A 14,260-nucleotide genomic window follows, 5' to 3' on the forward strand; every position below is an offset into this window, starting at 1 on the left:
CTCCATATTTAACTCTCTCTCTCCTCTCTCCTCTCTCCTCCATCTCTCTCCTCTCTCCTCTCTCCTCCTCCTCCATCTCTTTCCTACCATCTTTCTCTGTTATCCTCCCTGTATCTCTCCATCTTTAACACTCTCTCTCCTCTCTCCTCTCTCCTCCTCCATCTCTTTTCCTACCATCTTTCTCTGTTATCCTCCCTGTATCTCTCCATCTTTAACTCTCTCTCTCCTCTCTCCTCCTCCTCCATCTCTCTCCTCTCTCCTCTCCTCCTCCTCCATCTCTTTTCTACCATCTTCCTCTGTTATCCTCCCTGTATCTCTCCATCTTTAACTCTCTCTCTCCTCTTTCCTCTCTCCTCCTCCTCCATCTCTCTCCTCTCTCCTCTCTCCTCCTCCTCCATCTCTCTCCTCTCTCCTCTCCTCCTCCTCCATCTCTTTCCTACCATCTTTCTCTGTTATCCTCCCTGTATCTCTCCATCTTTAACACTCTCTCCTCTCTCCTCTCTCCTCCTCCTCCATCTCTCTCCTCTCTCCTCCTCCTCCTCCATCTCTCTCTCTCTCCTCTCTCCTCTCCTCCTCCATCTCTTTCCTACCATCTTTCTCTGTTATCCTCCCTGTGTATCTCCATCTTTAACTCTCTCACTCCTCTCTCCTCTCTCCTCCATCTCTCTCCTCTCTCCTCCTCCTCCATCTCTTTCCTACCATCTTTCTCTGTTATCCTCCCTGTATCTCTCCATCTTTAACTCTCTCTCTCCTCTCTCCTCTCTCCTCCTCCATCTCTTTTCCTACCATCTTCCTCTGTTATCCTCCCTGTATCTCTCCATCTCTCTCCTCTCTCCTCTCTCCTCCTCCATCTCTTTTCCTACCATATTTCTCTGTTATCCTCCCTGTATCTCTCCATCTTTAACTCTCTCTCTCCTCTCTCCTCTCTCCTCCTCCTCCATCTCTCTCCTCTCTCCTCTCTCCTCCTCCTCCATCTCTCTCCTCTCTCCTCTCTCCTCCTCCTCCATCTCTCTCCTCTCTCCTCTCTCCTCCTCCTCCATCTCTCTCCTCTCTCCTCTCTCCTCCTCCTCCATCTCTTTCCTACCATCTTCCTCTGTTATCCTCCCTGTATCTCTCCATCTTTAACTCTCTCTCTCCTCTCTCCTCTCTCCTCCTCCATCTCTTTTCCTACCATCTTCCTCTGTTATCCTCCCTGTATCTCTCCATCTCTCTCCTCTCTCCTCTCTCCTCCTCCATCTCTTTTCCTACCATATTTCTCTGTTATCCTCCCTGTATCTCTCCATCTTTAACTCTCTCTCTCCTCTCTCCTCCTCCTCCATCTCTCTCCTCTCTCCTCTCCTCCTCCTCCATCTCTTTTCTACCTTCTTCCTCTGTTATCCTCCCTGTATCTCTCCATCTTTAACTCTCTCTCTCCTCTCTCCTCCTCCTCCATCTCTCTCCTCTCTCCTCTCTCCTCCTCCTCCATCGTCTCTCCTCTCTCCTCTCTCCTCCTCCTCCTCCTCCATCTCTCTCCTCTCTCCTCTCTCCTCCTCCTCCATCTTTCTCCTCTCTCCTCCTCCATCTCTCTCCTCTCTCCTCTCCTCCTCCTCCATCTCTCTCCTCTCTCCTCTCTCCTCTCTCCTCTCTCCTCTCTCCTCCTCCTCCTCCTCCATCTCTCTCCTCTCTCCTCTCTCCCCCTCCTCCATCTCTCTCCTCTCTCCTCTCTCCTCCTCCTCCATCTCTCTCCTCTCTCCTCTCTCCTCTCTCCTCTCTCCTCCTCCTCCTCCATCTCTCTCCTCTATCAGGAGGGCATCAGACCTGGAGACACCACCAGTACATTCTGTGGAACCCCCAACTACATCGGCCCTGAGATCCTCAGAGGGGAAGACTATGGTGAGTCCCTATTGTCAACAACACATACATGGAGGGAATGGGGAGAACATGAGCTCTGGGAATTTGCCTTTTAGACTGTTAAACTCAAAACAATAAAATAAAAACGTGAAAGAAATGAACAGATCTCTCTCAAACCATTTCTGTCATTACCATACTGTAACTGAATCTAACCAAGATGGCTGATGGTTGTCTGTCGTCTCTCTCCAGGGTTCAGTGTTGACTGGTGGGCGTTAGGCGTGCTTATGTTTGAGATGATGGCCGGGAGGTCCCCTTTCGACATCATCACCGACAATCCTGACATGAATACAGAGGAGTACCTCTTCCAAGGTGAGAGAGCCCTCTACTACAGTTTGGAGTGGATTCATGACAGCGCTTCTTACCTAGTGTCACACAGTGCTTCACATTGTTAAGTGTGACATCCACCACTACTACTACTAGGCAATATGTATGGTGGTGATGTATGGTGGCCAGTTTGCGTTAAAAAACAACACATGCTCTGATCACATTGGCTACTCACTCCTCCACTCAAAGGGCATGATTATTCAGGATAGCAGTACTTCACATGTCTTTAAATGTCTTACTATGTATATCTGGAAATGTGTATTTTGGTGCTCCAAACCCCCTCAGAAAGCACACAAACACACCACACGTCTCTCAATACAGTTCTTATTTATTTATTATGTCAAATAGGTATGAGACATTCGGACAGCTAGAGCAATACCACAGGGGAGCCAGCTGCTTCTTGTGTGACACATTTGAAGGCTACCAGACGTGTGACGTCGTTTAAATATATTTGATTCAATGGGGATGCCGGTTATTTTATTTGTATGTGTTATACTGTAGTACAACCCACCCTATACCCCGCTGGAGCAAACATTCCTCCATACCCCCCCCCCCCCCCCCCCCCCAGTCTCTCTCCACCGTACCCACCCATTGCAGCTTGGGCATGAGCACTGAAACCCACGGGCATCTGCCAACCCTTTGGTCTTCCTCACGCCCCCACAGGGCAAGCAGCATGCTCCTGGATACCACCTCGCTAGCGGAAACAGGCCCCTCTATCCGTAGGGGGTGACCAGCCTTATGTCACCACCCTGACCAGTGCCAACTTCACCCTGGCCAACCCAGGCACACATGCCAACACCCAGAACCATAGACTGACACACAGAGTTTAGGGTTGGCATGGTGGTATCCAAAGTTCAGGCCCCAGGCCCCAGGCCAAAGCTCCCTCCAGCCCCAGATAGTGACCCCAGAAATCTGCCATTGTGCCCTTAAGCAAGGCAGGTAACCCCTCACAACAGCTCCCCGGGCCCCCAATGTGGCCCCAGAAATCTGCCGTTGTGCCCTTGAGCAAGGCAGGTAACCCCTCACAACAGCTCCAAAGGGCACCCAATATGGCAGCCCCTCGCACTTCTCCGTTTCAGAGGGGTTGGGTTAATAGCAGAAGTCAAGTTTCGATTAGACAATAAAAATACATGTAAATGTAATAATTTACCCTAACCCTGGGGTGCCAACACCATCACAAATGGCACTTCCCTATCTAGTGCACTAGATATGGACTAGGGTACCATTTGGTACACAGTCAGAGACTGATCCAGTTATCATTTCATTAGGACTCGTACACAAACAGATCAGAGAGGGCTGAAGAGGAGGATAAACATCTCTCTACTCTTCCATCTGTAATCTGTTCATCAGAGAGCCAGGGATGTTCAACTGCTTTGCGTCTGCCTTGTCTCCTCCTAGACACGTAATGTTTGTTATGACTGTGAGTTTATTTTTTATTTTTTAGGTCAATCAAGGATTTACTTGACCCCACAGAGAATGCATCTAAACAAATCTCTCCTTTCTCCTGCAGTGTACACTTGTACACTTCCCTTTATGGGTTTAGGGAACCCCATGTAGGCCAGGCCTAAACCAATCCCATGAAATAGTTTTTATATGCGGGGAGGAATGAACATGTGTACAGCTCAGGAGGAAGGAGAGATTATAGGGACGTACCCAGAGTGTCAGTGGCTCCAACTAACCAACGAGGTCAGCTGCTACACAATACCACTAAACTGTTTTCCACTGTGGAAAACATCAATTTTTGTCCTTCAGTAGTGTGTTGAGCCTGTGTGCCGCGAGTCTCAAGGAAGCAGTCACAGAGCAGAGCACCCTCCTCCATCCCCCTTTCCACCCCCTCGCTTGTACGCAGCAGACACAGGCACCCTTGGGCACCCACGGGCAGGCCAGATGGTGAATCACCAATTGTTTGCCTCACTCCCTCCGCAGGATTGTCCTCCCTCTCTCTGTCTCATACATTCTCTCTTTCTCTCTTTCTCTCTCTCTCTCTCTCTCTCTCTCTCTCTTTCTCATAAATTCTCTCTCTCTCTCTCGCTCTCTCTCTGTCTCATACATTCTCTCTCTCTCTCTGTCTCTCTCTCTGTCTCTCTGTCTCTCTCTCTCTCTCATACATTCTCACTTCTCACTCTCTCTTTCACATACATTCTCTCTCTCTCTCTCTCTGTCTTCTCCACACAGTTATTCTGGAAAAAACTATTCGCATCCCAAGGTCCCTGTCGGTAAAGGCTGCCAGCGTGCTGAAGGGCTTTTTAAACAAGGTGAGAGAAGAACACCGTAGTGTTCACCAAGTGTGTCCAATAAAGCGTGTCCCTCCCCCTCGGTGAAAACAGCACGTGAAGGACCGTGTTCAAGACACCATTAGGACAGCGCCATGACAGCCACTCTGTGAAGGCCACATCCATTTGGCTGAGAGACAGAGTGTGTGTGTGTGTATGGATGTTTTTACGTGTGTACAGTGCATTGCGAAAGTATTTGGCCCCCTTGAACTTTGCGACCTTTTGCCACATTTCAGGCTACAAACATAAAGATATAAAACTGTTTTTTTTTGTGAAGAATCAACAACAAGTGGGACACAATCATGAAGTGGAACGACATTTATTGGATATTTCAAACTTTTTAAACAAATCATAAACTGAAAAATTGGGCGTGCAAAAATATTCAGCCCCCTTAAGTTAATACTTTGTAGCGCCACCTTTTGCTGCGATTACAGCTGTAAGTCGCTTGGGGTATGTCTCTATCAGTTTTGCACATCGAGAGACTGAAATTTTTTCCCATTCCTCCTTGCAAAACAGCTCGAGCTCAGTGAGGTTGGATGGAGAGCATTTGTGAACAGCAGTTTTCAGTTCTTTCCACAGATTCTCGATTGGATTCAGGTCTGGACTTTGACTTGGCCATTCTAACACCTGGATATGTTTATTTTTGAACCATTCCATTGTAGATTTTGCTTTATGTTTTGGATCATTGTCTTGTTGGAAGACAAATCTCCGTCCCAGTCTCAGGTCTTTTGCAGACTCCATCAGGTTTTCTTCCAGAATGGTCCTGTATTTGTCTCCATCCATCTTCCCATCAATTTTAACCATCTTCCCTGTCCCTGCTGAAGAAAAGCAGGCCCAAACCATGATGCTGCCACCACCATGTTTGACAGTGGGGATGGTGTGTTCAGGGTGATGAGCTGTGTTGCTTTTACGCCAAACATAACATTTTGCATTGTTGCCAAAAAGTTCAATTTTGGTTTCATCTGACCAGAGCACCTTCTTCCACATGTTTGGTGTGTCTACCAGGTCACTTGTGGCAAACTTTAAACAACACTTTTTATGGATATCTTTAAGAAATGGCTTTCTTCTTGCCACTCTTCCATAAAGGCCAGATTTGTGCAATATACGACTGATTGTTGTCCTATGGACAGAGTCTCCCACCTCAGCTGTAAATCTCTGCAGTTCATCCAGAGTGATCATGGGCCTCTTGGCTGCATCTCTGATCAGTCTTCTCCTTGTATGAGCTGAAAGTTTAGAGGGACGGCCAGGTCTTGGTAGATTTGCAGTGGTCTGATACTCCTTCCATTTCAATATTATCGCTTGCACAGTGCTCCTTGGGATGTTTAAAGCTTGGGAAATCTTTTTGTATCCAAATCCGGCTTTAAACTTCTTCACAACAGTATCTCGGACCTGCCTGGTGTGTTCCTTGTTCTTCATGATGCTCTCTGCGCTTTTAACGGACCTCTGAGACTATCACAGTGCAGGTGCATTTATACGGAGACTTGATTACACACAGGTGGATTGTATTTATCATCATTAGTCATTTAGGTCAACATTGGATCATTCAGAGATCCTCACTGAACTTCTGGAGAGAGTTTGCTGCACTGAAAGTAAAGGGGCTGAATAATTTTGCACGCCCAATTTTTCAGTTTTTGATTTGTTAAAAAAGTTTGAAATATCCAATAAATGTCGTTCCACTTCATGATTGTGTCCCACTTGTTGTTGATTCTTCACAAAAAAATACAGTTTTATATCTTTATGTTTGAAGCCTGAAATGTGGCAAAAGGTCGCAAAGTTCAAGGGGGCCGAATACTTTCGCATGTAGTGCCTTCAAGAAAGTATTCACACCCCTTGATTTTTTCCATATTTTGTTACAGCTTGAATTTAAGATATATTACATTTATATGTTGTGTCATTTTGTGTAGATCGTTGACAAACAAAATCAAATTAAAACCCTTTTAATCCCACTTTGTAACGCAATGATGTGTTGGAAAGGCAAGGGGTGTGAATACTTTCTTGAAGGCACTGCGTGTGTGTGTGTGTTTGTGTGTGTGTGTGTGTGTGTTTGTTTCTACGTGTTTGAGTGCATCATCCCTGATATACATGGCTATGATAAGGAACTATAGTGGGGGAGTGAATGGTCTTGGGGCTCTTCACATTTAACCTTTGCTAGTTAGTATTACAATTATTGTACTGATGAAAATACCACATCCCCACTGTTGGGAGTCAGCAGGTGGGTGGTGGTTTGTCCAAATTACATACTGTATGTAGAGGGGCTGATGAAATAGACAGGGGGGTAGCTAATACAGTGGGAAGAAAAAGTATGTGAACCCTTTAAAATTACCTGGATTTCTGCATAAATTGGTCATAATGTTTTATCTGATCTTCATCTAGGTCACAACAACAGACAAACACAGTCTGCTTAAACTAATAACACACAAACAATGATAAATGTTCATGTCTTTATTGAACACACCGTGTACACATTCACAGTGCAGGGTGGGAAAAGTATGTGAACCCTTGGATTTAATAACTGGTTGACCCTCCTTTGGCAGCAATAACCTCAACCAAACGCTTTCTGTAGTTGTGGATCAGACCTGCACAACGGTCAGGAGGAATTTTGGACCATTCCTCTTTACAAAACTGTTTCAGTTCAGCAATATTCTTGGGATGTCTGGTGTGAACCGCTCTCTTGAGGTCATGCCACAGCATCTCAATCGGGTTGAGGTCAGGATTGACTGGGCCTTCTGTTGAGCTTCAATTTACAGACTGATAGCCTTACATTCTCCTGCAAAATGTCTTGATAAACTTGGGAGTTTATTTTTCCGGCGATGATAGCAAGCTGTCCAGGCCCTGAGGCAGCTCCAAAGCATGATGCTCCCTCCACCATACTTTACAGTTGGGATGAGGTTGTGATGTTGGTGTGGTGTGCCTTTTTCTCCACACAGAGTGTTGTGTGTTCCTTCCAAACAACACAACTTTAGTTTCATCTGTCCACAGAATATTTTGCCAGTAGTGCTGTGGAACATCCAGGTGCTCTCTTGCAAACTTCAGACCTGCGGCAATGTTTTTTTTGGACAGCAGAGGCTTCTTCCATGATGTTCTCCCATGAACCCCATTCTTGTTTAGTGTTTTACGTATTGTAGACTCATCAACAGAGATGTTAGCATCTTCCAGAGATTTCTGTAAGTCTTAACCTCATTGAGCATTCTGCGCTGTGCTCTTGCAGTCATCTTTGCAGGACGGCCACTCCTAGGGAGAAAAGCAACTGTGCTGAAATTTCTCCATTTATAGACAATTTTATCTTTCCGTGGACTGACTTTTAGAGATACTTTTGTAACCCTTTCCAGCTTCATGCAATTCTTAATCGTAGGTCTCCTGACATCTCTTTAGTTCGAGTCATGGTTCACATCAGGCAATACTTCTTGTGAATAGCAAACTCAAAATGTGTGAGTGTTTTTTTATGGGGCAGGGCAGCCCTAACCAACATCTCCAATCTCATCTCATTGATTAGACTCCAGGTTAGCTGACTCCTGACTACAATTTGCTTTTGGAGAAGTCATTAGCCTAGAGGTTCACATACCTTCTCCAACCTACACTGTGAATGTTTAAATAATGTATTCAATATAGACAAGAAGAATACAATAATTTGTGTGTTATTAGTTTAAGCAGACTGTGTTTGTCTCTTGTTGTGGCTTAGATGAAGATCAGATCACATTTTATGTCAAATTTATGCATAACTTCAGGTCATTTCAAAGGGTTCATTACATTTTTCTAGCTACTGTAGGTAATATATTCAGCAATGCAGTGGGGGTAGAATTTGAGGTCAATCAAGGATTTACTTGACCCCCACAGAGAATGCGTCCCAATAATATCTCCTTTTCTCCCGCAGTGTACACTTGTACACTTCCCTTAATGGATTTAACAGGAAATAACTGGTTTAAGGAAGTCCATGTCGGCCAGGCCTCCACCAATCCCAATTTTTTTATGTGGAATATGACACAGGTAGAGAAGTAGTCTAAGGGTTTGTTTGAGGGAAATACATACTGAATTTAGTGTTTCATTTCAATAAATGTTACATCTCTACATTATACCAAGATCACATTGCTGTAAATTGCTGTAACTGGTGCGATAAGCCAACACCGTGCTTCTTTCTGCCAGTGCACTGCTTGCTCTTTGGGGTTTTAGGCTGGGTATCTGTAAACCGCTTTGTGACAATTGCTGCTGTTAAAACCAGTTTATATTTCATTGAGCACACAAACTCTTGATTCTACTAATTTCTCTCCATCTAACAGGACCCCAAAGAGCGTCTGGGTTGCCAGGTCCAAACGGGCTTCGCTGACATCAAGTCGCACACGTTTTTCCGCAGTATAGACTGGGACCAGGTAAGCCTCCAATCATATCCACTTAAACAGCGTAGAAGACTAAATGTGAATAAACCCATCTTGGTCGGTCAGTATCACCTGTGGGAACCCATCTTGGTCGGTCAGTATCACCTGTGGGAACCCATCTTGGTCGGTCAGTATCACCTGTGGGAACCAATCTTGGTCGGTCAGTATCACCTGTGGGAACCCATCTTGGTCAGTCAGTATCTCCAGTGGGAACCGATCTTGGTCGGTCAGTATCGCCTGTGGGAACCCATCTTGGTCGGTCAGTATCACCTGTGGGAACCCATCTTGGTCGGTCAGTATCACCTGTGGGAACCCATCTTGGTCGGTCAGTATCACCTGTGGGAACCCATCTTGGTCGGTCAGTATCACCTGTGGGAACCCATCTTGGTCGGTCAGGATCACCTGTGGGAACCCATCTTGGTCGGTCAGTATCACCTGTGGGAACCCATCTTGGTCGGTCAGGATCACCTGTGGGAACCCATCTTGGTCGGTCAGTATCACCTGTGGGAACCCATCTTGGTCGGTGAGTATCACCTGTGGGAACCCATCTTGGTCGGTCAGGATCACCTGTGGGAACCCATCTTGGTCGGTCAGGATCACCTGTGGGAACCCATCTTGGTCGGTCAGGATCACCTGTGGGAACCCATCTTGGTCGGTCAGGATCACCTGTGGGAACCCATCTTGGTCGGTCAGGATCACCTGTGGGAACCCATCTTGGTCGGTCAGTATAACCTGTGGGAACCCATCTTGGTCAGTCAGTATCACCTGTGGGAACCCATCTTGGTCTGTCAGTATCACCTGTGGGAACCCATCTTGGTCGGTCAGTATCACCTGTGGGAACCCATCTTGGTCGGTCAGGATCACCTGTGGGAACCCATCTTGGTCGGTCAGTATAACCTGTGGGAACCCATCTTGGTCGGTGAGTATCACCTGTGGGAACCCATCTTGGTCGGTCATGATCACCTGTGGGAACCCATCTTGGTCGGTCAGGATCACCTGTGGGAACCCATCTTGGTCTGTCAGTATCACCTGTGGGAACCCATCTTGGTCGGTCAGTATCACCTGTGGGAACCCATCTTGGTCGGTCAGGATCACCTGTGGGAACCCATCTTGGTCGGTCAGTATCACCTGTGGGAACCCATCTTGGTCGGTGAGTATCACCTGTGGGAACCCATCTTGGTCGGTCAGGATCACCTGTGGGAACCCATCTTGGTCGGTCAGGATCACCTGTGGGAACCCATCTTGGTCGGTCAGTATAACCTGTGGGAACCCATCTTGGTCTGTCAGTATCACCTGTGGGAACCCATCTTGGTCGGTCAGTATCACCTGTGGGAACCCATCTTGGTCAGTCAGTATCACCTGTGGAAACCCATCTTGGTCTGTCAGTATCACCTGTGGGAACCCATCTTGGTCGGTCAGTATCACCTGTGGGAACCCATCTTGGTCGGTCAGGATCACCTGTGGGAACCCATCTTGGTCGGTCAGTATAACCTGTGGGAACCCATCTTGGTCGGTGAGTATCACCTGTGGGAACCCATCTTGGTCGGTCAGGATCACCTGTGGGAACCCATCTTGGTTGGTCAGGATCACCTGTGGGAACTCAACTTGGTCGGTCAGTATCACCTGTGGGAACCCATCTTGGTCGGTCAGGATCACCTGTGGGAACCAATCGTGGTCGGTCAGTATCACCTGTGGGAACCCATCTTGATTGGTCAGACACTCAGTATCACCTGTGGGAACCCATCTTGATTGGTCAGACACTCAGTATCACCCGTGGGAACCCATCTTGATTGGTCAGACACTCAGTATCACCCGTGGGAACCCATCTTGGTTGGTCAGACACTCAGTATCACCCGTGGGAACCCATCTTGATTGGTCAGACACTCAGTATCACCCGTGGGAACCCATCTTGGTTGGTCAGACACTCAGTATCCCCCGTGGTAACCCATCTTGATTGGTTAGACACTCAGTATCCTCCGTGGGAACCCGCCTTGGTTGGTCAGACACTCAGTATCACCCGTGGGAACCCATCTTGATTGGTCAGACACTCAGTATCACCCGTGGGAACCCATCTTGGTTGGTCAGACACTCAGTATCCCCCGTGGTAACCCATCTTGATTGGTTAGACACTCAGTATCCTCCGTGGGAACCCGCCTTGGTTGGTCAGACACTCAGTATCACCCATGGGAACCCATCTTGATTGGTCAGACACTCAGTATCACCCGTGAGAACCCATCTTGGTTGGTCAGACACTCAGTATCACCCGTGGGACCCATCTTGATTGGTCAGACACTCAGTATCACCTGTGGGAACCCATCTTGGTTGGTCAGAAACTCAGTATCACCCGTGGGAACCCATCTTGATTGGTTAGACACTCAGTATCCTCCGTGGGAACCCATCTTGATTGGTTAGACATCTTGGTCTGTCAGTATCACCTGTGGGAACCCATCTTGGTCGGTCAGTATCACCTGTGGGAACCCATCTTGGTCGGTCAGGATCACCTGTGGGAACCCATCTTGGTCGGTCAGTATAACCTGTGGGAACCCATCTTGGTCGGTGAGTATCACCTGTGGGAACCCATCTTGGTCGGTCATGATCACCTGTGGGAACCCATCTTGGTCGGTCAGGATCACCTGTGGGAACCCATCTTGGTCTGTCAGTATCACCTGTGGGAACCCATCTTGGTCGGTCAGTATCACCTGTGGGAACCCATCTTGGTCGGTCAGGATCACCTGTGGGAACCCATCTTGGTCGGTCAGTATCACCTGTGGGAACCCATCTTGGTCGGTGAGTATCACCTGTGGGAACCCATCTTGGTCGGTCAGGATCACCTGTGGGAACCCATCTTGGTCGGTCAGGATCACCTGTGGGAACCCATCTTGGTCGGTCAGTATAACCTGCGGGAACCCATCTTGGTCTGTCAGTATCACCTGTGGGAACCCATCTTGGTCGGTCAGTATCACCTGTGGGAACCCATCTTGGTCAGTCAGTATCACCTGTGGAAACCCATCTTGGTCTGTCAGTATCACCTGTGGGAACCCATCTTGGTCGGTCAGTATCACCTGTGGGAACCCATCTTGGTCGGTCAGGATCACCTGTGGGAACCCATCTTGGTCGGTCAGTATAACCTGTGGGAACCCATCTTGGTCGGTGAGTATCACCTGTGGGAACCCATCTTGGTCGGTCAGGATCACCTGTGGGAACCCATCTTGGTCGGTCAGGATCACCTGTGGGAACTCAACTTGGTCGGTCAGTATCACCTGTGGGAACCCATCTTGGTCGGTCAGGATCACCTGTGGGAACCAATCGTGGTCGGTCAGTATCACCTGTGGGAACCCATCTTGATTGGTCAGACACTCAGTATCACCTGTGGGAACCCATCTTGATTGGTCAGACACTCAGTATCACCCGTGGGAACCCATCTTGATTGGTCAGACACTCAGTATCACCCGTGGGAACCCATCTTGGTTGGTCAGACACTCAGTATCACCCGTGGGAACCCATCTTGATTGGTCAGACACTCAGTATCACCCGTGGGAACCCATCTTGGTTGGTCAGACACTCAGTATCCCCCGTGGTAACCCATCTTGATTGGTTAGACACTCAGTATCACCCGTGAGAACCCATCTTGGTTGGTCAGACACTCAGTATCACCCGTGGGACCCATCTTGATTGGTCAGACACTCAGTATCACCTGTGGGAACCCATCTTGGTTGGTCAGAAACTCAGTATCACCCGTGGGAACCCATCTTGATTGGTTAGACACTCAGTATCCTCCGTGGGAACCCATCTTGATTGGTTAGACACTCAGTATCACCCGTGGGAACCCATCTTGATTGGTTAGACACTCAGTATCACCCGTGGGAACCCATCTTGATTGGTCAGACACTCAGTATCACCCGTGGGAACCCATCTTGGTTGGTCAGACACTCAGTATCACCCGTGGGAACCCATCTTGATTGGTTAGACACTCAGTATCACCCGTGGGAACCCATCTTGATTGGTCAGACACTCAGTATCACCCATGGGAACCCATCTTGATTGGTCAGACACTCAGTATCACCCGTGGGAACCCATCTTGATTGGTCAGACACTCAGTATCACCCGTGGGAACCCATCTTGGTTGGTCAGACACTCAGTATCACCCGTGGGAACCCATCTTGATTGGTCAGACACTCAGTATCACCCGTGGGAACCCATCTTGGTTGGTCAGACACTCAGTATCACCCGTGGGAACCCATCTTGATTGGTCAGACACTCAGTATCACCCGTGGGACCCATCTTGATTGGTCAGACACTCAGTATCACCTGTGGGAACCCATCTTGGTTGGTCAGCCTCTCAGTATCACCCGTGGGAACCCATCTTGATTGGTTAGACACTCAGTATCCTCCATGGGAACCCATCTTGATTGGTTAGACACTCAGTATCACCCGTGGGAACCCATCTTGATTGGTTAGATACTCAGTATCACCCGTGGGAACCCATCTTGATTGGTCAGACACTCAGTATCACCCGTGGGAACCCATCTTGGTTGGTCAGACACTCAGTATCACCCGTGGGAACCCATCTTGATTGGTCAGACACTCAGTATCACCCGTGGGAACCCATCTTGATTGGTCAGACACTCAGTATCACCCGTGGGAACCCATCTTGGTTGGTCAGACACTCAGTATCACCCGTGGGAACCCATCTTGATTGGTTAGACACTCAGTATCACCCGTGGGAACCCATCTTGATTGGTCAGACACCCAGTATCACCCATGGGAACCCATCTTGATTGGTCAGACACTCAGTATCACCCGTGGGAACCCATCTTGATTGGTCAGACACTCAGTATCACCCGTGGGAACCCATCTTGGTTGGTCAGACACTCAGTATCACCCGTGGGAACCCATCTTGATTGGTCAGACACTCAGTATCACCCGTGGGACCCATCTTGGTTGGTCAGACGGTCCGCATGTTACTTTGATTCCCATTATGTCTATTTTGCATTACGTTATGCTGCAATGATGCTAGAATGATGCTGCAATGATGCTAGAATGATGCTGCAATGATGGGTACACTATCCTTTACATCAGCAATATCTCATGAAAATGGTACCAAAGATACTCCACATCTGGGCCTAACCAGGGCCCAGTTAGGCTGGGCCTAACTCCCCAGTGGGTGGGCGACTACTATGTATAAAAAGTGCTAGAATTTCTAAACAGTTCACTTCATAATAATTATATCATTTCAAATCCTAAGCGCTGGAGTACAGAGGCTCCCCCCCAAAACAATAAAATGTTGTCACTGTCCAAATAGTTGCTCATACACAGTGACCTGGACAGGATTCAGTGTTTCAGCACATTATTTGTTTCTAGTCAGTCTATCCTGTTAAATTCAACACAAACGACAGGAAATGC

General features: G+C 47.8%; 1 protein-coding gene across 5 annotated transcripts in view; it reads left to right on the forward strand.

The window, feature by feature from the left end:
- The window catches only part of LOC110531259 (protein kinase C zeta type), a 158,084-nt gene that overhangs the window by 114,634 nt on the left and 29,190 nt on the right, over positions 1 to 14,260 (forward strand). For all 5 annotated transcript variants that reach the window (XM_036988861.2, XM_090185395.1, XM_036988859.2 and 2 more), the window contains exons 10-13: positions 1,785 to 1,872; positions 2,080 to 2,199; positions 4,390 to 4,469; positions 8,762 to 8,851. In XM_036988861.2, coding sequence (XP_036844756.2) covers positions 1,785 to 1,872; positions 2,080 to 2,199; positions 4,390 to 4,469; positions 8,762 to 8,851 — 378 coding nt within the window. The remainder of the gene's footprint in view (positions 1 to 1,784; positions 1,873 to 2,079; positions 2,200 to 4,389; positions 4,470 to 8,761; positions 8,852 to 14,260) is intronic.

The sequence above is a fragment of the Oncorhynchus mykiss genome, chromosome 9 (genome assembly GCF_057628025.1).
Source record: "Oncorhynchus mykiss isolate SJ-2025 chromosome 9, ASM5762802v1, whole genome shotgun sequence".
Classification (NCBI taxonomy): domain Eukaryota; kingdom Metazoa; phylum Chordata; class Actinopteri; order Salmoniformes; family Salmonidae; genus Oncorhynchus; species Oncorhynchus mykiss.